Below are 21,382 nucleotides of genomic sequence, written 5' to 3' on the forward strand. Positions count from 1 at the left end.
CGAATTTAAAACGTTTCTTCATGAGCGCTGACTACGTGGCTAAAAGTGACAAAAAAAAACTATCTAGACTGTAAGCTCTTGGGAGCAGGCCCTGCCCTCCTCACCTGTTCTAGAAGTCGAATTGTTATGATGTATACTACTTGTCATATCCTGTTTACCCATTGTACAGCGCTATGGAATATGTATCAGCAACTTAACAACAAGGTGGGTGATAATGGGGAGGAATAATTATGCGGATAAGAAGGCTGCTCCCTTGCTTTACATTTATTACCGCATATATTATTTAGTGTATGGAACCGTAAAAAAAAAAAAAATAGGATTTGGGAAAATGTAATTATAATTTGCTATAATTAAATCCATTATAAATAATTGTAATTATCTAAGTAGACCTGTCACCTACGGGGGCCGGCAGGGGCCAGACGTGTTGAAACGGTCTCTTCCTCAGCAGCCGGAACAAAGGCCGGGATTTCGCAATCGGCGTGCGCGGCCGCTGACATTCTATGGCAGCGCGCGCTGTTTATGTTACCGCCGGCGTCTGCGTTCGCTCTCGTGCGCTCCGAATGCGCTCGCTGACAGCAGAGATCTCCGCGAGATGCATGCATTTTATTCTCGCCGGGGCCGGCGAGGAAGGGCCACAGGATGTTATCGTAACAGGAAACAGAATAGCAGATAAAGTGCGGACTATCAGTCTACATGATGTATGTCAGCAGTCGCCCAAAACACGGATACAAAAAACATATACCTTCGACATCTAAAACGACACAGACCGGAAACTCTCTCCATTACGGATTAAAAACATTTATTTAAGAATATTTCAGGTTTTTTTAGTGTATAATACAGTATTTCTGATCTACTATAAGACGCGGAGAGTCACACGCAGTATATATATATATATATATATAAATATATATAGGAGGATATAACAGCCAATGAGAGATTACATCGTTGCTGTCGTTTGCAAAGTATTCTAATTTAGAACCCAGATACACGAACATTCTAACCCAACACTTACAAATACAAAAAAAAAAAAACAACAAACATTCTCTTGCCTGCTCGGAACCCGCCGTCTATCCCATGCATGTTTAATACCCTCACTGTATTACCCTCTACCACTTCTGCTGGGAGGCTGTTCCATTTATCTATCACTCTTTCAGTAAAACGTCCTTCCGTTCCATCTCAGCCTCGGATCCTCTAGCGTCAGATTCCGGTCTCTTGTTGTAACTTTCCTTCTGTCCTTTGTTTAATCCCTTTTTGCTTTTAAATGTTTTATGGCACCCTCTCCTTCTCTTCTCTTACTGAATAATGTATTAAAAAAAAAAAAAATGCCGGCACAACACAAAAAAAACCCCAAACACTTGAAATCCGAGTACGGAACGTCGTCGTCTTCCAGGGGTTTAGTTACTTTGCTGTCAGAAAGGTAGGAGAGTTAGCGGGAGATCTTTGCCTATCCAGAGCTTAATCGACTCTATTAAGCGGTGAAGTGGTTAATGGCTGACACTTCGCAGAAGTAGGAGATCTGGCACGGCTCAGGTTGGCCACCGCGTCCCGGAGGTTCTTCCGGCAGACGGGATATTATGAGGTCAGCGACGAGTCATCGCTGCCAAACTTATATGTGCTAAGTGCACGGTGTGGGCCTAGCTTCCGGAACGGGGATCCTGAAAGCTTTTTAACCCTTTAAAGATCCTGCGCGTGAGATGAGAAAAAGCAGGTTAGCAGGAAAGGGGGGGGGGGGTCAGGATATAAGGAATCCGCGCTCTAGTGCTTAAATTAACAAGAAACACGCATAGGCCGGGGGTCTAACGACTAGGGGGTCTCTGTCCGCGGCGTCATGTTTGGGAAAGCTGCTAGCAGCGGCAGGGAATGGGTTAAACGTCGCAGGTTAATCGTCACTACAAAGAGAAGCAGGACTGGATCCGTTAACGGCCTTCAGTAGCTAATCAAGGGATATATTATGGGCTCCTGCATGATGGAAAAACTATTTAAATAATTAGAATTTAAAAAAAAATAATAAATAAATAATAATAATAAAAATAATAAATATAATTTACAGCACTAATCATTTTTGGTCTTTTTTCGCCTCAAGACCCGAAGAGATCTTAGAAATGTGAATTCCCCAAAAAATTCATAATCTTCAATTGCAAATATTATAACGACATGCTATTTATTAGTATATTTTATTATGATTGTATAATATGCCGGCATTTTTTCCTAAATTGGGGTTGCAATAAGGATTGTTAATGGTCAAAAAAAAAAAAAAAAAAAGGCGCAGAGGGAGGCGCCTGAGCGACAGAACGTTCTGCCTTCTGAAAATCAAGATAAAACGGGACAGCCGCTACGCGCCGATCGTCGTACCTGGACCATCAGCGAAACTCGCCTCCCGGCACCACCCGTAACACTATTTACTATGTGATAACGCGCCACGGAACAGCGATATAATTACAGCGGAGCGCATGGCGATGGCCCACGGGGACAGCCTCACCCAAAACTCCCACACGGGGGGGGCAAACTAACCTCTTTTATGGGGTCTCCCCTCAATCCGCATGGATTAGGAGCGCTGCAATAGGGGACTGCGGTGTCCCTTTAACTGCTATAGCGCGGGTGCCGGACTGTACAGCACACAAGCAGTTAAAACTCCCAGCTCTATAATGCAAGAAAAACATTAAACAGGAGAAATATTTGTGGATTTAATGTAATTATTTTTGTTATTTTTTTAAGGTAAATTGGGTGTAGTTCTGGACACACACACCTATACATGACACACACACACACACACACACACACACACACCTATACATGACACACACACACACACACACCTATACATGACACACACACACACACAAACACCTATACATACACCATACACACACACACCTATACATGACACACACACACACACACACACACACACACCTATACATGACACACACACACACACACACACAAACACCTATACATACACCATACACACAAACACCTATACATGACACACACACATACACACACCTATACATGACAGATACACACACAGATACAAACACCTATACATACACACACAAACACCTATACATGACACACACACACACACCTACACCTATACATGACACACACACACAGATACACACACAGATACAAACACCTATACATACACACACAGATACAAACACCTATACATACACCATACACACAAACACCTATACATGACACACACACACACAGATACAAACACCTATACATGACACACACAAACACCTATACATGACACACACAGATACAAACACCTATACATACGCCATACACACAAACACACAGATACAAACACCTATACATACACACACACAGATACAAACACCTATACATACACCATACACACAAACACCTATACATGACACACACAGATACAAACACCTATACATACACCATACACACAAACACCTATACATGACACACACACATACAAACACCTATACATACACCATACACACAAACACCTATACATGACACACACACATACAAACACCTATACATAGACACAGACACACACACACACACACACATATATATATATATACACACACACATATATATATACACACACACATATATATATACACACACACATATATATATACACGCATACATAGAATTCTCAACTAATATTCCATGTGAAATCAAACTATTTGTTTAATACACCGTTCGATATAGAATGTAATGTAATCATCACACCGTATGGATTCTATGTATTGGAAGACAGAAATGTTGGGGACCCCTCCTCCCAAATCTCATCACACGCCCGACGGGCCAAAGGATGACGAGCCCGGCGGGTGTCTGAGGATCTGCGAGTCGCGCACGCGTCACGTGGAACCGGCTGGAACGCGGAGAGCGATCTCAGTAGATTTACACGGCTCGCAAGGGACTGCATTCCGTGACTCGCTGAGATAAAACACCGTTACCTTTCACAAACACCCATATCGGGTGACATCCGCCGCCCCGCAGACATCCCAGTTTAAAAAAAAAAGAAATACCACAGCTTCCAGTAAGACTGGCTTCCACCAAAACGCGGGGGAGGACAGAGAAGAGGCGAAAACGTTACAGGAAGGAGGAAAAGAAATTCTATTTTCACAAATATCTCTACCTATTTACATACGGGCCGCACTCAATGATAATTCAAAATACAAACATAGAACCTGCCGGCAGATCGGCCCCATTCGGCCCCTGGCCAGTCGCTGATTCTCCTGCTGTAACGACTCAAACCTTAATCAGTCGTTGGTCTCGTCTTAGATTGAGGGGTTTAATCCCCTTGCTGTATCACCCTCTACCACTTCTGCTGGGAGGCTGTTCCATTTATCTACCACCCTCTTAAGTTCCATGGGTTATCTTAGCCTTGTGCCACTAAAATATTTTAACAGCATGCGCCGTTTCCAACCATGAACACAAAATGTATGATTTCTACAGTGATGCAAACGTGAAGGCTCTTATAAAGAAAAGTCGGGATAATATTTCGGTCACAAACCTCGCCGGTCCCGTGGAATCCGCAGACCGGAGGAAGTTATGACCGATGTATTCCTGTAATGAGATTGTTTTGTCTGGGAATCGTATCTTTCACGCCCGGCCTAAGGAAAATATTCCTGAACACCGAGAGGAGATCAAGATGGACAGACAGACGGACGGTGGTTGTTTTTCCAATGAAGGCTAATGGATCTTAAGATGTCCGGCTTGGGGGAGAAAAGAGAGAGAGAGAGAAGAGAAAAGGAGAGATAAAAGAGAAAAGAAGAGAAAAGAGAGAGAGAGATGGGTGAAGAGAGAGAGAGAGAGAGAGAGATGGGTGAAGAGAGATAGAAAGAGAGGAGAGAGAGAGGGGATGTGATGGAAACATTTAAATACATAACAAGAGACCGGAATCTTACACTAGAGGATCAGAGACTGAGATGGGATGGAAGGAAGTTTTACTTTACATAGAGGGTAGTAGATGAGTGGAACAGCTTCCCCGCAGAAGTGGTAGAGGGTAACAGTGAGGGTATTAAACCTGCATGGGATAGACATACGGCTCCTGAATCTAAGACGAGACCAACGACTGATTAAGGTTTGAGTCTTTACAGCAGGAGGAACGGGCGACTAGACGGGGGCCGGATGGGGCTTATTCTAGGTTTCTGACCGCCTCGGCCGCTCTCGGCATGACAGAGGGATTCTGCCGTTCTCGATGTTCTTTACCAAAACCCTGAAGAAGTTCAGATGTTCGCAATCAGCAACTAAACTAAACGGAGCGAAGCAAAGGTTTCTGTGCAACATCAACTAAATCACAGGGGACAGCGTGACAAACACGATTTAAGCCTCCGGGGCCGCGACGATAAGCAGGGCGAGGAAGAACCTTTCCGTAGCATCGTCGTGGTCGAGGGTCTTGAATCCATCTCGCTCCGGCTCCTACGGGTCCAGCCGGCACAAACCCTTCTAGGTTAGAACGAATTCCGCTCCGGTTATTTTGAATTAAAAGAACGCAGAGGAGCGAGAGACGGAATCCCGGAGTTCCATCTGCCTTCCCCAAGGTTCTCATACGCAGGAGACCCAACAGATGACACGGAACCGAAAGGTCTGAGCGGGAACGTTATCAGGAAACCCAAACCCGGCACCAAACCCAAACCCGGCACCAAACCCAAACCCGGAACCAAACCCGGAACCAAACCCTGCGGCTCAGACACAGCGGAGAACAAGCTTAGTTAAACAGGTTATTATTTATTGGTTTATATAGCGCCGTCATACTCCGCAGCGCTGTATAAACGCTCTCATGTACATATTCTTTCAGTTGTTTTGTTTGTTTTTTTCTCTTATCTTTTGATCCAAACTATTATTTCTACATTTAAATACACGCAGCTCTGCGGGTGCACCCAGCATGTTATGGGCTCAAACCAAACATCTATCACGGCCGTGTTATAGCAAATGCATTGCTTTACTTACAGGGTTATTAAAAAAAAAAAATTACAGATTTTAACTCATTGGGTGGCGAAAAGTTACCATAATGCCCCCCCCCTGCAAAAAATATCTTGAATGCTCTGGTTTGATTCGAGTGATGGGAGTTTTAGTTACACAAGGACTTGCTAAATATATATATATATATAAAAAACTAGGAACAACCAAGATCTCAAATACTGTGCAGAACCCTCAAAGTACCTGAGGTTGGGGAAGACACATATACCACCCATACAGGTGAGAAGGGTATATATATTGTATATATTTATATTATACAATATGTATGTATTTATGGGGGGAAACAGAATAACTTGAAATCTCGCTGCTTTTTCAGTAATTGTATATAAAAGGGTAGTTCTAACAAGGAAATCCCTGAGGACTAAACGCACTTTCACCAATTTGCATGAAAAAGAATAAGTACTTTAAATGCATCAATTAATCAAAAAATAAAAAGAAAGAACTTATGTCAAGGAGAAGCTGCAGCTCCAGAGCAACATCTCCTCCGTGGTCTGACATTTCATACTACTGACCGGCTACTTGCGCATGTGCACAGGGGGATCTCGTTAGAGACCCCCAGAACACTGATTCAGGGGTGCACCACGTGGCAGGAGATGTGTTCTGCCGGGGACACGGCGGATATTTAAAGGGACCACGCAGGTATTATATGCGTTAAAGTCAAGGCCTCTTAAAAAGGAATCTGGCCTTCGAGGACCAACCGTAATCCCCACAAATACAATAAATATTTTTATTCTCTAAAAATAAAATTAAATATATATATATATTTTTTTTTAATTGTATAACTCTACAAAAACGAAACCATGAAACGTTTCCCAAGAGGGTAAAAGTAAAATCCGCGGGAGGGACACAAAGAGGCTTTTACATGCCGGAGTTAATCAGTTTAGCGACAATTCACCTTTAACCGTCATTAACAGATTCTCAGCGCCGGGTGATCTGAGGACAGACGGGATCCTGCAGCAGGACACAAAACCGATCTAATTGTCCAAGGGAATCGAGTAAGACACAGGATCTCACTTTGGGTCTTTCAGGCCAGAGTTTCAACTAAAAAAAAACCACAGATTCCACCCCAAGACGGTCTTCAAGCACGCAGGTGGCTCTGTAATTATCACAGCTCGGTCCGACACTGGCCGGATCACCTGCGGTCATCGGGGGAGATCCTGAAGGCATTAAATGGGATTTCCAAAAGCTACAGCAAGAGCGTAATAAGCACAACGGCTAAAATGGCTCATGCGATGCGATTCATTAATTGATAGCCTTTGGGAATAGTGATTTTGCTGGCGTTGGAACCGAAATTTGGGGGAGAGGGGGGTGCGCGGAGGCCCCGCCCCTTTTGAGGAAGCGCTCCGGGAAGTCCTGGTGAACGGAGCTGATCCCGGCGAGAAAAGAACGAAGCAAGAAGACAACAGAGCCAAGGAAAGAAGCGAAGCCGTCGAAAAGGAGACAGGGACACTGAAGCGGTCGGCGCAGAAGATAGGAAGGCATTGAGAGCGAGTAAGAGTGAGAGAGTTAGTGAGAGTGAGAGATTTAAATTTTCTTTGAAATGACACCAAACTTGTAACGGTGAAGCGTCTAATCGGGACAACGCGAGTGACTTAAAGATACGCCAGTTGGACCTCTTTGGTTCTTCTACTTTATCCACGTTACCCGACGAGGTGCATTTCCCAATTCCGGTCTCAACGGCCTTTTCAATAAATCTCGACAGCCTCGACTTGTTTTGTGCTGTGAAACTTTAGCTGGTGGCAAGACACTGACCTACATCCCCGTCACCCGGATATCGGCCGGAGTCTTTGTGAGCCGAGACCAACTTGGCACGCAGATAAAAATAAATCATGTCTCGGAGAAGGGGGTTTCGCCAAGTCACTCGGTCCGATCGGATCCTGACGTCTGCGGGATTTTTCCGGCTCGGCATTAGAAGCGTCTCACGTTCTCCCCGATGCTCCGCTCGTAAGCTGTTACCATTAATATTTCATGTGAAAATAAACCATCTCCGATGTTTCAAGAAAACAGCGGTTCCCTGGCAACCGAAAACGTGACGATCCTTCCCCGTCGGATCCGAGGCACCGTTCCTGATCTGTAAATACCCCACGAGAGGGGTGGAAAACCGAGGCCCCGTTGGTGACACGGAGATCCAGAACTAAATGTTCTAAACATTCCCCTTGGCCCTCTTTAATAAATTTCTCTGCAGCACTTCTTTACTACATGAACAGAACAGGTCACAGCAGCTAAGCCAAATAAACTGGTATTTTGGTTAAAATCATTTACTGATCATCTTGCGTTTAGGGTTTTCCGGTTCCCGTAACGATTATCCACCGTGCCACCGATGTCGCCTCCTTTATGAGTTTGCTTCCATCGATCGATATTGTTTTACGACCGGAGAAGAACACCAGGAATTCATGAAGTTGGGTGGCAGTTGAGTGCAGCTCCCCCTTATTGGGGCTACTGGCCTCCCCAGCGCCCCAAAACTCTCAATGAGCCACCTGGGGAGATCGAAGGTCTCACTATAGTATCGCTTCCACTCAAACCAACGCGGATATCAGGTCTCCACGCTATGGATTAAGAAGTCCGTCAGCGGCGGTGGATGAGGAGTAGGTCCTCTGTGGCTCTCTAGGTCTAAGAGGGTGACTGGGTCTGACTCAAATATGACACCGTGAGAGACACTCACACTCAGCAAACATTCTGCGCTCCTAGGAAAGAGGGGCACAGGGATTTGGAGACCATGGAGGGACTAGACAAACCATACAGGGATACTTGGGAAGTTTCGTGTAGGTTTATGGGTAGAGTGGTAAACAGTTAATGAGACCTATCCCACCAAAAATGTACCATATTTTATAAAGTGAATAATAATGATAAAACCCTGCACTTCATAAAAATAGGCAATAATAAAAGAGCACACATCCACTTATCATGAGTGACAATCGCCCCGCCAACGGCTTTAGTCATCGATGGCTTATTAACCGAGGCTCGGCCAGCCTGGAATTTGGGAGCAGTAAGCACACAGGGGCCGGGAGAGCCTCAGGTCGGTTATCCGCGGGTTAATCATTATGAATCAACACTGGAGATGGCCTTTAGACCGTAACCTCGCTTCAAGCTCTCCGCCAGACTCTCACCAGCGGCGGAGCTGGAAAGGAACACCTTTTGGGGAAAGCGAAGACATTTTTCGCTAAACCCGCATCCCCCAGAACTTCTTCTCGCCTCGTCGGGTCTCATTTGTCTAGGTGCTTCTCATTAGGAATCAATACAATTATTGTCCATAATTACACGGATCTCGTTTAGAATCTCGTGCCCCGGACCTAAAGCGCGGGGCGTCTTATGAGGACGTCCATCGGACCAATTGGGGCTAACCGTAGGTAACCAGATCTCCTTCATACCAACCAATAACCCTTCAGCCTTTCTTGCTAGAATCTGAACAATGTAACATTGTAGCCAAAACGCTTTGGGCGCTAAATGGTTCCCATCGCTGGCCGCCTAAATTACTAACGAAGGCCCTTTGGGATAAATAATACGGATTTTCTTCAAAATACCCGTTTCTAACCTAGTAATTTACCTTAACCCCACACAAACGCAAGTTTAACCCTTACCTACCCTACCCAAAAGAAGGCAATCCCGGGGGAGGGGCAATCCTGCTCGGTGCCAAAAGGCAATCAGATTTCCCCTTGGATCAAGAAGCTCTAAAATATTAATGTTTATTCTATTATTTATAGCCCTAGAGGTTCTGCTTTTCAAAAAAAAAATAAAAATATCCAGACCCTTTTTCTGGCACAGAAACTTGCCCCGTATTTATACACCAACTTCCCCCGCCCCGGTCCTTATTACCATCGCAGGAACGCGAAATACTTTCTAGGGTCTCCACGTCGATGTTTCTGGAATAACTCGTTTATTTCAAGTCGAGGAACACTTTTACAAACTTGATAAGCATGTATCGATAATTGGTTACATATTTTAAAACAATAAAAAAACAAAGAACCAAAAAATTCACAGAACTCACCTGCACGACCTCGATTCCTCTTTTCCTAGAAAGATAAAAAATATGGCATTACATAAAAGTATAAATATGCATATATATATATATATATATATATATATATATATATATATATATATATATATTAATATAATGACAGACGTATGTAACTAAAAGGGCAGGGGGTATAGAAATGAAATCTTATCTCCACAAACCAGACTATTACCCATGTTATGGTTTTTCCATGGTACAATAAGCGCAAGGGGTGGTGGATAAGTGGAACAGCCTCCCAGCAGAAGTGGTAGAGGGTATACAGCAAGGGCATTGAAACACGCATGGGATAGACATACGGCTCCTGAATCTAAGACGAGACCAACGACCGATAGATGAAACAAATAAATATTTGCCTTTTTTTTTCTTATTTTAGTGATTTGATGACATCATCAACCTGATAATGGCATCCAGGAGCGAGAGGGGGATCTAAAAAAACAGGAAAAAGGCCCAAATTAGGCTGTCAGCGGCACACGGGGAAGTGAAGGAAGTGAGCGCACGGGTCAGAGTGCCGGCTGGTTACCATGACAACCAAACTAGGCCTCACTGTGAGACCATCGGCTGAGGCTTCCCTCCTCTGCACCGAGTGCTCGGAGCAAAAAAGAAAATGTTGCCCTCTATATCTATTTCCCTGACCGATCGCATCCATAATTACCCCTCAAATCACCCAAAGTAGTGTATATTTATAACATAGGAAGTAATTGAATGAACAGCTTTTACAAGGGGGAGTGCAGATGGGCCAGAGGTTTAGATGGAGGTTTTAGTTTACTGAGAGGGTGGTAAATAAATGGAGCAGCCTCCCAGCAGAGGTGGTAGAGGGTAATACAGTGAGGGTATTAAACATGCATGAATCTAAGACGAGACCAACGACTGATTAAGGTTTAAACGTTAATCAATAAAAAAAAATTAAAAAAAGTGCATGAGCAGTAATATCGCCATGGTTACAGTGGAATAAATTTCTAAAAAACATCTAAAAATAAAAAAGCTGCAATTTTTAAAGAAACAGTCAGGTTGTTCCCCGATTTCTGCGGCTGAATCCAATCCCTTTGTCGGGGTCTTTCTCTTTCTAGAAACGCCGAACGCAGCCACACGACGGAAAGCCTTACAAGGCCGACTGCTGCGGATTCACACAAACCGGGCGCTCCTGTCACCCCGGGTTCATTCAGTGACCTGTCTATAAATCACACATTCTGCCTTCATTTACTATTTTTTTTCTTCCTTTTGCCCAAATGTGTGTATGAGTGAAGTGAATATCAGTGTGTAACCATGAATGAGTCAGTGTAAGCCTGTGAATGAGTGAGCGTCAGTGTAAGCACGCGAATGAGTGAATGTCACAGTGTAAGCGTGAGAATGAATGAGATAATCTGTTACCACCCTCTCAGTAAAGTCCACAAAGTCCATTGCTGATGCAAATAAGAGGTTTAATTGTTTTTTTAAAGAGGTGTCATTACTGTGGAATCCCTGCGGGGAGGAACAAATATCTCAGCAGAGGCTTCCTTCTCCACCTCGCTGATAGCGATATCCCAGGATCGATTGAGCGCACAGGTCAAGTTCAGACGAGAATAAACTCATTGTCTGCATTATCAGCGACTCTGTGTTTTCAGACATTGGAGTGGTAATCACCCGAGCGAGTTTACCGAAGGCTGCCAGATAACAACTGCAAATTTACTCAAACGCAGAGCGATCCAACGCAGAATTTACTCCAAACCCCGAGATTCCGGGTAAACTTATACTTCCTCGAGTGCATTAAAGAGTGAATAGCGCCAGAGAACAATGGGAGGTTTACCCGTTTACAGGAAGTGCCGAAACCGGTCAAAAAAAATATCAGTTCCTGAGCAACACCCATCATCCTCAGCCAGACGCAGCCGACTGTTCCAAAACGGGCAGTTCCCATCATCAAATTATGCTTCTTAGTAAAAAAGAAACTTCCGTGACGACGGGCCTTAGCGGGTTTTTAAAGGGCTCGGGATGACTTACAAACAAAATAGGGTTAAATAAAAAAAAAATGAAGGGTCTCAAACTGCCCCTCTTGATGTTCTGTATGCCAGGGTCACTAAAAGTGCTACCAAAACACTGCAAGAATAGAAGCCCCCAAAACGCCAGCGGCTCGGTATACGATCCATACGTTCCCGAGCGACACGCCAAACGGGTTACCAGAAACATAGTATCTGCCGGCAGATCGGCCCCATTCGGCCCCCGTCTAGTCTCCCGTTTCTCCTGCTGTAACGACTCAAACCTTAATCAGTCGTTGGTCTCGTCTTAGATCCAGGAGCCGTATGTCTATCCCATGCATGTTTAATCCCCTCACTGTACTACCCTCTACCACCTCTGCTGGGAGGCTGTTCCACTTATCCACCACCCTCTATCTAGGTAACAACAGAGCAGCTCCAGTCCTCCCCCCCCCCCCCCCATTTGATCGACCTCCCAGAGAAGTCAGGCCGGCTTAGCAGCTTCTCTCAAGAAACTTGGACAGCGAAGAAGATCCAGATTTGGCTCACTGACCCCCGAAGGAAAGATCCCGCGCATGGCTGCGCCTCGCAAACACACTCAATTTAAGTTTACATGACAGGTGCAGCCAAACGGCCGCCCCGCAGGGTTATGTAAGCAGCGGCCAGAGGATCTTTATTTCACATTAGATACCTAAAGGCTACACAAACACAGATACGTTCCATCGGGAATATACTCTGTGCTGTGCACGCGGGATTAGCAGATTATCCCTACACTGGGGTAAGTAGCCTTATTTAAAGAGACTGTCACATACAATGGGGGGGGGGGGGGGGGGGAAATCGCAAGTGTGAATGCAGCCGGATCTGCCATCAGACCCACCAGAATTAACCCCTCGGACACCAACAGCCGGGGACAGAGATGTAGAGAAGTTTAAAACCCCCAAGATACAAAGTAGCAGGAAAGCTTTATCTTCGGGGGCTCTTCGGGTCTCACGCGGGGTTAAAAGATTAAAACCGGAGCCTTGCTTAAAAGCCATAGAGGTCGCTCTGCATGTAGCTATCGGATTAATTCGAGGGTTTAGATGTAATGTGAGGAAGTTTTACTTTACTGAGAGGGTGGTAGATAAGTGGAACAGCCTCTCAGCAGAAGTGGTAGAGGGTAATACAGCGAGGGGATTTCCACATGCATGGGATAGACATACGGCTCCTGAAGAGGACAGCAGCAGAAACAGGTGGCTAGACGGGGGCCGGATGGGGCCGATCTGCCGGCAGGTTCAGGCCCTGATTGGACAGCCGCTCTTTGAAGAACAAGGTCATGTCGCCATGTTTCCCAGGCGCGAGTCTCTCTCAAATGCAGACTTTGAAAAGTGTCTCTCACCTTAGCAACCGATAGAATGGCCCAGCTGATTGGACCATTCTATGGTTGCTATGGCAACAAGACCATTTAAAGTTTAAATAACTTCTCGTACATAATCCCCAGTCTCCTCTGTTGTGGCACCGAAGGCAAGGTAAAAAAAAACAAAAAAAAACAACAAAACAACCAATCTGATGGGAGGCAACAGTGCCTTGTTACCCCCCTTAATACCCCTCTACAGGTGGCAGAATACACCAAATACCCCCGGGCCAAGCTTTAAAGAGACAGAACCCAAAACACCCAAAAACCTGAAAGGCAATCAGGAACGCTGCTATAAATTAATGGATTCCATATCGATCGCTCATACAATAAGTATATTTCCTCGCATTTAATAAAAGGAGCTGCAGAATATGAAGGCGCTTATCTGATTAACCCTTAAGGTTCCAGTTTGGATCTGAATAAACACTTTATAGAGGGGAGCGATGGTCTAAACCCCGCTCAGACCATACAGATCCACTCAGCAAGTGACATGCACTCCTTGGCATAACTGCCAAATGGTCCAAAAGTACAAAACATCAGCACGAGAAAGGGTTAACAACTATATAGGGGTTTATTTTAACCCCTTAACTGTGAAAGTAATCTTCTGACAGCTACACCACTGATACATCAATGGGTTAATTCACGATCGTCATCAATATCTCCACCTTACTGATCGCTGCTTTCGAGAAATCCCGAGACATCCGGCTCTCTCCCCGGCGTCTGGAACCGTTACGCGGATCACCGGCCCGCCAGGACCGGCTCAGCGTGTATTCCCAGATCCCCGCACGTACCTGCACAGCTCGGCGAACGCCTGGAAGTTCAGTTTCTTGATCTTTTTCTCGCTCAGCCAGTAGCCGACCCGCTTCCCCTTCAGGAACGTCTGCATCTTGTCTGAAGAATCGGCAAAAATCCGGCGCGAGCGGCCAGGCGAGGATCTAGAACGTAAACAGATACCGATAGAGCTGGTTAAAGAGCGCTGGGGATCTCGGCACAAAAAGGGTTAAAAGGATCCGGTCCGACGAGGGGCAGCAGGTAAAAAGCATCCGGACAAAAATTCTGCATTTTCGTATCAATAATAACACACATTGTACTGCGCTAAGGAATATGATGGCGCTATATCAATCAATAATAACAACACATTGTACTGCGCTAAGGAATATGATGACGCTATATCAATCAATAATAACACACATTGTACTGTGCTAAGGAATATGATGACGCTATATCAATCAATAATAACACACATTGTACTGCGCTAAGGAATATGATGGCGCTATATCAATCAATAATAACAAATTGTACTGTGCTAAGGAATATGATGGCGCTATATCAATCAATAATAATAACAACACATTGTACTGCGCTAAGGAATATGATGGCACTATATCAATCAATAATAATAACACCACATTGTACAGCACATTGAGATGGGGGCCCCCGGCAGGATCGCTGCTGGGGCCCCTGGGCACGCTCCCTGCTGATGTTTATATTTAAAAAGCACTGATACATTGTAACACAAAGTGCATCCTGCTGGGTTAACCGCATCGGTGCCAGGGTGAGCTGCAGGAAGCCTGCTGATCTCCGCTCACTTGCAGCATGCATGGCAGGGATGAGCTGGGGGTAGGGAGGGCTGTCATACGCTGCACATGGCTCTCCCCCCACCCTCCACTACTGACCTGGCTCTCTCCCCACCCTCCACTACTGACCTGGCCAGCAGATGCAGAGTCTGAAGCTCCGGTAGCTCTCCGTATCGCTCCTTCTGGAGATCTGTCTCTCGCTGTCTCCCTCCCTTCTCTTGATGACTCTGCTCTCCCTCCCCCTCTCTCAGATCTCCATTTGCTAAACGCTGGGTCCCTCCCCGGCCGTCTCTCTCTCTCTCTCTCTCTCTCTCCCCCCCAGGCTGGGAGGGCACGTGAACTGGGTTCGGGATTCCGCGATAAGGACACACCCTCGGTAATAGCTCCGGGCCCCGGCAATGCTCCTCATTCGAATTATTCGTGCAAACAGGGAGGCGCCGGCAGCACAGAGCGCACCCCGCCTGCCTCTACGGCTAGGAAGTGAAAGGAAGAAGTTCCGCTTCCGGCCAGCAGAGGGCAGCCGGGAGACTCAGAGCCCTGCATGCATTCACCATGTGCCTGCCTGCCACTGGGGCAGCTCATTGAGAGAGAGGGGCACCCACCTACCCACCATGAGTTACCCACCAAACTGCCCCCAGAAAGCAGCTCTGCTCCATCATTTTGTATACAATAGACTTGTATTATTCAATCTACTTAAAGATCAATTAAATGTAATTCCATTCATTTATTAACGTCACATCATTTTAATATACAGGATATAACGGGTTATAAGGACGGGATTAGTTATACGGCCGGAGAGTATATAATATATAATATGAGGAATATACAGGATATAACGGGTTATAAGGACGGGGTTAGTTATACGGCCAGAGAGTATATAATATATAATATGAGGAATATACAGAGATATAACGGGTTATAAGGACGGGATTAGTTATACAGCCGGAGAGTATATAATATATAATATGAGGAATATACAGGGATATAACAGGTTATAAGGACGGGGTTAGTTATACGGCCGGAGAGTATATAATATATAATATGAGGAATATACAGGGATATAACGGGTTGTCAGGACGGGATTAGTTATACGGCCGGAGAGTATATAATATATAATATGAGGAATATACAGAGATATAACGGGTTATAAGGACGGGATTAGTTATACGGCCGGAGAGTATATAATATATAATATGAGGAATATACAGGATGTAACGGGTTGTCAGGACGGGATTAGTTATACGGGGGAGAGTATATAATATATAATATGAGGAATATACAGGATATAACGGGTTATAAGGACGGGATTAGTTATACGGGGGGAGAGTATATAATATGAGGAATATACAGGATATAACGGGTTATAAGGACGGGATTATGTATAAGGGCTGGATTTCCCCCCCTTCTTTTTGAGGCTCAGTTGGAAATCATGAGGTTGTATAGGTGCGCATGGACATAAGCTCCTGTTACCTGTACACCTGTACTCTTGCCAAGACGCCTAAAACAATCTGTATCACCCATGTATTGCATTACATTTATTTCTATAGCGCCAGCAGATTCCGTGGCGCTGTTACAATAGGGGACAGTGAGAATATTTAACAAATACAATTTAAAATTGACAATAACTGTAAAGCACAATAAGACATATTGGGAGAGAAGGAGAAGCGAGCCCTGCTCCCAGGAGCTTACAATCTGTTATAATACTGAATACTAATACATGTCATTAGCGCTTAGCGGTTTGCTGTCACAACGTATAGATTTATTTCATGCTTTAAAAGGAAATGTCTTCATCTTCAGTGTCTTTAATGTTACCCAACAAAAGGTGTCATCGAGTGATGCGCAATCACATTCTGCGTCCACAAGTGCTGCGGTTTTAGTGATTTGCCTTTTCTTCTATTTATTCATAAAGCCCGATAGTAATGGATACAGATTCTTAAACATATTATGGTCAGAAAGTGACCCTTAACTCGGGTGAGAAAAAGCGAGCCACCCAGGGCCGCTTCCTACGTAATTACAAGTCATCCGGACATCAGAAAGGAGCATCAACGGCCACCAGCGAGGGTATTAAACATGCGCGGGATAGACATACGGCTCCTGAATCTAAGACGAGACCAACGACTGATTAAGGTTTGAGTCGTTACAGCAAGAGAAATGGAAGACTAGACGGGGGCCGATTGGGGCCGATCTGCTAGCAGGTTCTGGTTTACTATCAGTTATTTAGAAGAACGCATCCACCTTCTGCTCCGCAAGCTGATAAAAGTCGGCATCGGTAACGCGGATACAAACAGAGCGAGGGCGCTTAGCAGCTGTGCACTCGTGGCATTCGGATAAACGCGCCGCGTCACTAAGTTACTAAGCAGAATTGTTACCGCAAACATTTCCGTCTATACGTTACCGGTGTCCAGATCCCCACGATACCAAATACCAACAGAGGAAACACTCGCGACGCCAGCGGCAGGACCCGGCGGGGCCGGCGAGATCCCGCTCCTAGCTGTCTGTTTACCAACATTTGGTTTGTTTTATTTTTCAACAAGTTTGTTGCTTCTTTGTTGTCCATCTTCAGGCCCTCTGGATAAAGTCACAAACTCAGGAAACACTGCGTGCTGGCCGGGTACAGAGACCCCTTTACCCAGGGCCATCGTTAAAGATAAGGGGGGGGCCCCTCCGAGTCCTGTCCCACCCGGCCCTCTCTCCTTAATGGTGTCCGTACCTGGGAACTCTTGGGGATTCGCCCCGGATACCCCGGGAGAACCCGTCGGGGGGCAGGAGCCATTAAACTTCCCGGGTATGATGATGTCATTATTATTATAGCGCCATCATATTCTGCAGCGCTGTACAATGGGGTAACCAGGACGTGACAACTAGCATATATCATAACACTGAGACTTACAGAAACATCGGTTGACCTGCATTGCCGCAACATTCGGGGGCCCGAGGGGCCACTCCCAACGGGGTAAGGGCAGGGCCGTCGCTAAGACAGGGCAACACGGGCTGCTGCTCTGGGCCCAGGAAACCCATTCTGCCCTGTCTTAAAGATGCCCCTACCCCACTGGGAATGGCACAACGGATAGAAGGGAAAGGCTACCAGACGCCTCTGGCTTTCCTCCTACCCCCTTTGTACACTGGGGCGGAAAAATACGAGACATTATCTGAATATGAAGGAACGGGTCATAACTGGACCACCGAGCAGCGCATCCAGCTGGTATTTACTAAAAAGAAGTTTTATAAGAGATTGGAACCCAAAATACAAAGAAATGGCGGATTAGAGAAGTTTCAGGAGAGTTTTCCCCTCCGACTCCCTCTCCTGAACTCTCTCCCACTTTCTTCGGCTCTAATCAGACTTTAGACCCAAACAGCGCAGATATCCCCCCCCCCCCACGCGTTTTATAGGCAGTAAGCGGGGCTCGGCGAGGTTTCTTTGATCTTTACGTTTTAAGAAGATCTTTAACAAGCTGTACGGAGAATCTCCTGGCCGCCGCGTAAACCCACGCAGAGCGTCGCAGCGGGCGGAAGGCGCTTTTATTTCATACATGAAAGTCCGGGGGGGCCGAGTCCTGGAAGCAGGTTTACGGATCGTGTTTGCGAATAATAAAATCTGACCGCTAGCGTCACATGGTGCGGATCACGTAGAGAGGCCTTTTTACACCCACTTGATATGTACTTTGCGCCGGCGTGTGTAACGTTTAACCCGCCAAGCCTCTGCTCCAGATATCTCATTGGCAGCTAACCGCTGTCCACTGACTGCAGGGAATCCCATTATTTACTGAGAGGGTGGTAGATAGGTGGAACAGCCTCCCAGCAGAAGTGGTAGCGGGTAATACAGCGAGGGTATTAAACATGCATGGGATAGACATATGGCTCCTGAATCTAAGACGAGACCAACGACTGATTGAGGTTTGAGTCTTTACAGCAGGAGAAACGGGCGGACGAGACGGGGGGCCGACGGGGGCCGATCTGCAGTTTTATATAATGACACTTACGTTTCTTCACTGCAGGGCAAAGTGCTCCAGTAAAAATTATTAAAGCATTGTTATTAAAATGTAACTTGTCTTCTGACTGGTTACATCAATGTACTAGCGTGTTACACGCCTAATTGCATGTGAAGTCATGTCTGCGTGAAATATTCCAGTAACCGCAGATATTAGTAATCCTAAAGTGCACGAGTTTGGAGGATTCTGGTTTTTAATGCCTTGGATCAGGAGACACTTAACGTTAAAGCCACTTACTACTATCATATTAACCCCTTCACGACAAAGCCCGTGCATGTACGGGCCGACGCTGCGTTGTCATTAAAGGGCTAAACGTTTCTGGTGTCGGCTCCTTAATATTTTAGATCCGAAGACGGGTTTTTCGTTAGAGATCGAGGACGCCCGTCTTCCTTTGGCATCCGCCGGGCTCGGAGGGGATGCTCTTTGGAGAATCGTAACGAACGCGCTTAGAATGATCTGAAAAGCGTGAATTGCCACCATGGGGGAAACAACGTTTCCACCTCGAGAAGCCTTCATCAGGACCAACAACGAAATAAAAGCAGGACGTGACAAACGATCCCGCTGTCATGTAAATAATAAACGTGTTTCCGACGGCGGATTCTTTTTCTTACTGCATTTCTTACTGTTTTTTTGATGGTTCTGGTAGTTTAGATCATTGCTAGTTCTTAAGGGGTTAAATTACACCCCTGTGAAACCTAATCCTGACGAATGCGGCGAAGCCGGTTCCAGCCCAAACGCTGCGGTCTGTGTCGGGACTCGTAGCCCAGACCGGCCTCGCTTATCTCCGACGGCATCGTTCCTTCACTGGGTAGGAACATGGATAGTTTACGACTGGCATACCCGCGTTTTTGCCCCAGTCCCGGGGTGAAGGGGCAGATTCTCGGGGTCACACAGTCTGACTCCTTCCTAACCCCCCCCCCCCCGCTGGGATCATATATAAGAAGACCCCCAGTTGGTGCTTTTGCTCCCTGTTTGTTATGGTGGATCTCCCTGCTTGAATGCAGGTGCCTCAATGAAGTGTATCTTTAAATAATGACAAGTCAAGGTGTCCACGAGGGCCGGTATTAGTCATTTGGATCACACAATAGAAGCTTCACCATGGGTTATTGAAGGGTTAATATCGGCTCCTTGGTACAGTAACCCGTCGGTAGGTGCCGGATCCGCTGAGTTCACCCGTTATTCCAAGTCACAAGCTCCGGGGTCCACGGGTCAGGGGCCACGCTTTTCACACGATGACGTTATCCCATAAAGAAGAGGAAGCGCGCCGATATCTAAACGGCAGGGAAATAAATCTATAGAATTACCCTCGTTATCTGAAAAAACTGAAACTTCCCATTAAAAGGGAACCAAAAAAAACCCCAACTGAGATGACGTGTGATACGGGGTATATAGGGGCGGAGAACCCTGCCATCCCCTCATACCCCCAAACATTCTGACCTCCTACAAAAGAGGGGCACCACAGGAGGAGAGAGAGGGACATCAGGGATTAGAGGGACTGGCCAAACTAAAAAGGGGCACTTGGCGGTTATGGACATCTGTTAATCCTTCCCTATGCTGATCATTTTATAGCAAATTTACTCCCATTTCTACTTCCACTCCTATAACGTTAAGGCAGGGAGTAAAAGCAACGGGGCAGACATAACATTTTAGCAGCCGGTACGAGTCTTCATTTTTAACCCTTTCTTTTTTTTTGCTGGAGGTTTCTTTAGGTTGAAATGATGAGAATTTAGACATTTATCCAGATATATATTTCTTTATGTTGTTTTACCGATAGAGATAAAAGTTGTGTTTTAACCTAATTCTTGTTCCTTTTCTATCTTTCTTATTCGAGGTTCAGTTCCACTTTGTCGTTAGAATTTCATTTTTTTTTTGTTTTATTACTATGTGATAACATTCATTCCCAAACTTTCCTAGAAATTCAGTCTTTGTGGTTAAACATTTTTTTTTTTTTCTGCAAGTGACACTATCTGTAAAAAACAGAAGAAGCCGCGGTGACAGACGGGGAAGTTCCGTTACTAATTCCGACCCTGAGCAGAGAGCGCAACGCAGCGAAACGGACAAAGCGTGCGCCTAAATAAACCAAAAGATGCTACAAACATGGCCGCTACACCCCGATAACACAACCGCTCGCAGGGTAACGCCAGCAGCACTCCTACTCCCACCATGCATGTCCGACCTCCAGCCGCTTGACGAAGGTCACAAGTCTTTTTCCTTTCTTTTTTGAAGAGCTTGGTAGCTTCCAGACCCCCGGATTTTACACGCTCTCCGTTTCAGTAAACGGCCCCCCACTCGCTGCCGGTTAAATCCTCCTCCTCCTCTGAATTACTGCCATAAAGACGAATTCTTTCTCCTCTACCTTTATTTACGGCTTTCTGGCATAAGAGCTGAACAGGTTATTCAACCCGCATTCAGTCTGCAGGGGGTATTAAGAGAATGCAGAAGGGGTTCACTGCCTGAGGGTAACATTATCTAAATAAAAGTTA

General features: G+C 45.6%; 1 protein-coding gene across 1 annotated transcript in view; it reads right to left on the reverse strand.

Moving 5' to 3' along the window:
- LOC149273597 (inositol-tetrakisphosphate 1-kinase) overlaps nucleotides 1–14,219 on the reverse strand; it is a 33,346-nt gene extending 19,127 nt beyond the window's left edge. The window contains exons 1-2 of the mRNA XM_089506124.1: nucleotides 14,125–14,219; nucleotides 9,968–9,992 (exon numbers count right to left, since the gene is read on the reverse strand). Of these exons, the coding sequence (XP_089362250.1) occupies nucleotides 9,968–9,992; nucleotides 14,125–14,219 (120 nt within the window). The remainder of the gene's footprint in view (nucleotides 1–9,967; nucleotides 9,993–14,124) is intronic.
- Nucleotides 14,220–21,382: the final 7,163 nt, after the last annotated feature.

Source organism: Sceloporus occidentalis, unplaced genomic scaffold (assembly GCF_023333645.1).
Source record: "Sceloporus occidentalis isolate IW3139 unplaced genomic scaffold, rSceOcc1.0.p SCAF_365, whole genome shotgun sequence".
Lineage (NCBI taxonomy): Eukaryota > Metazoa > Chordata > Lepidosauria > Squamata > Phrynosomatidae > Sceloporus > Sceloporus occidentalis.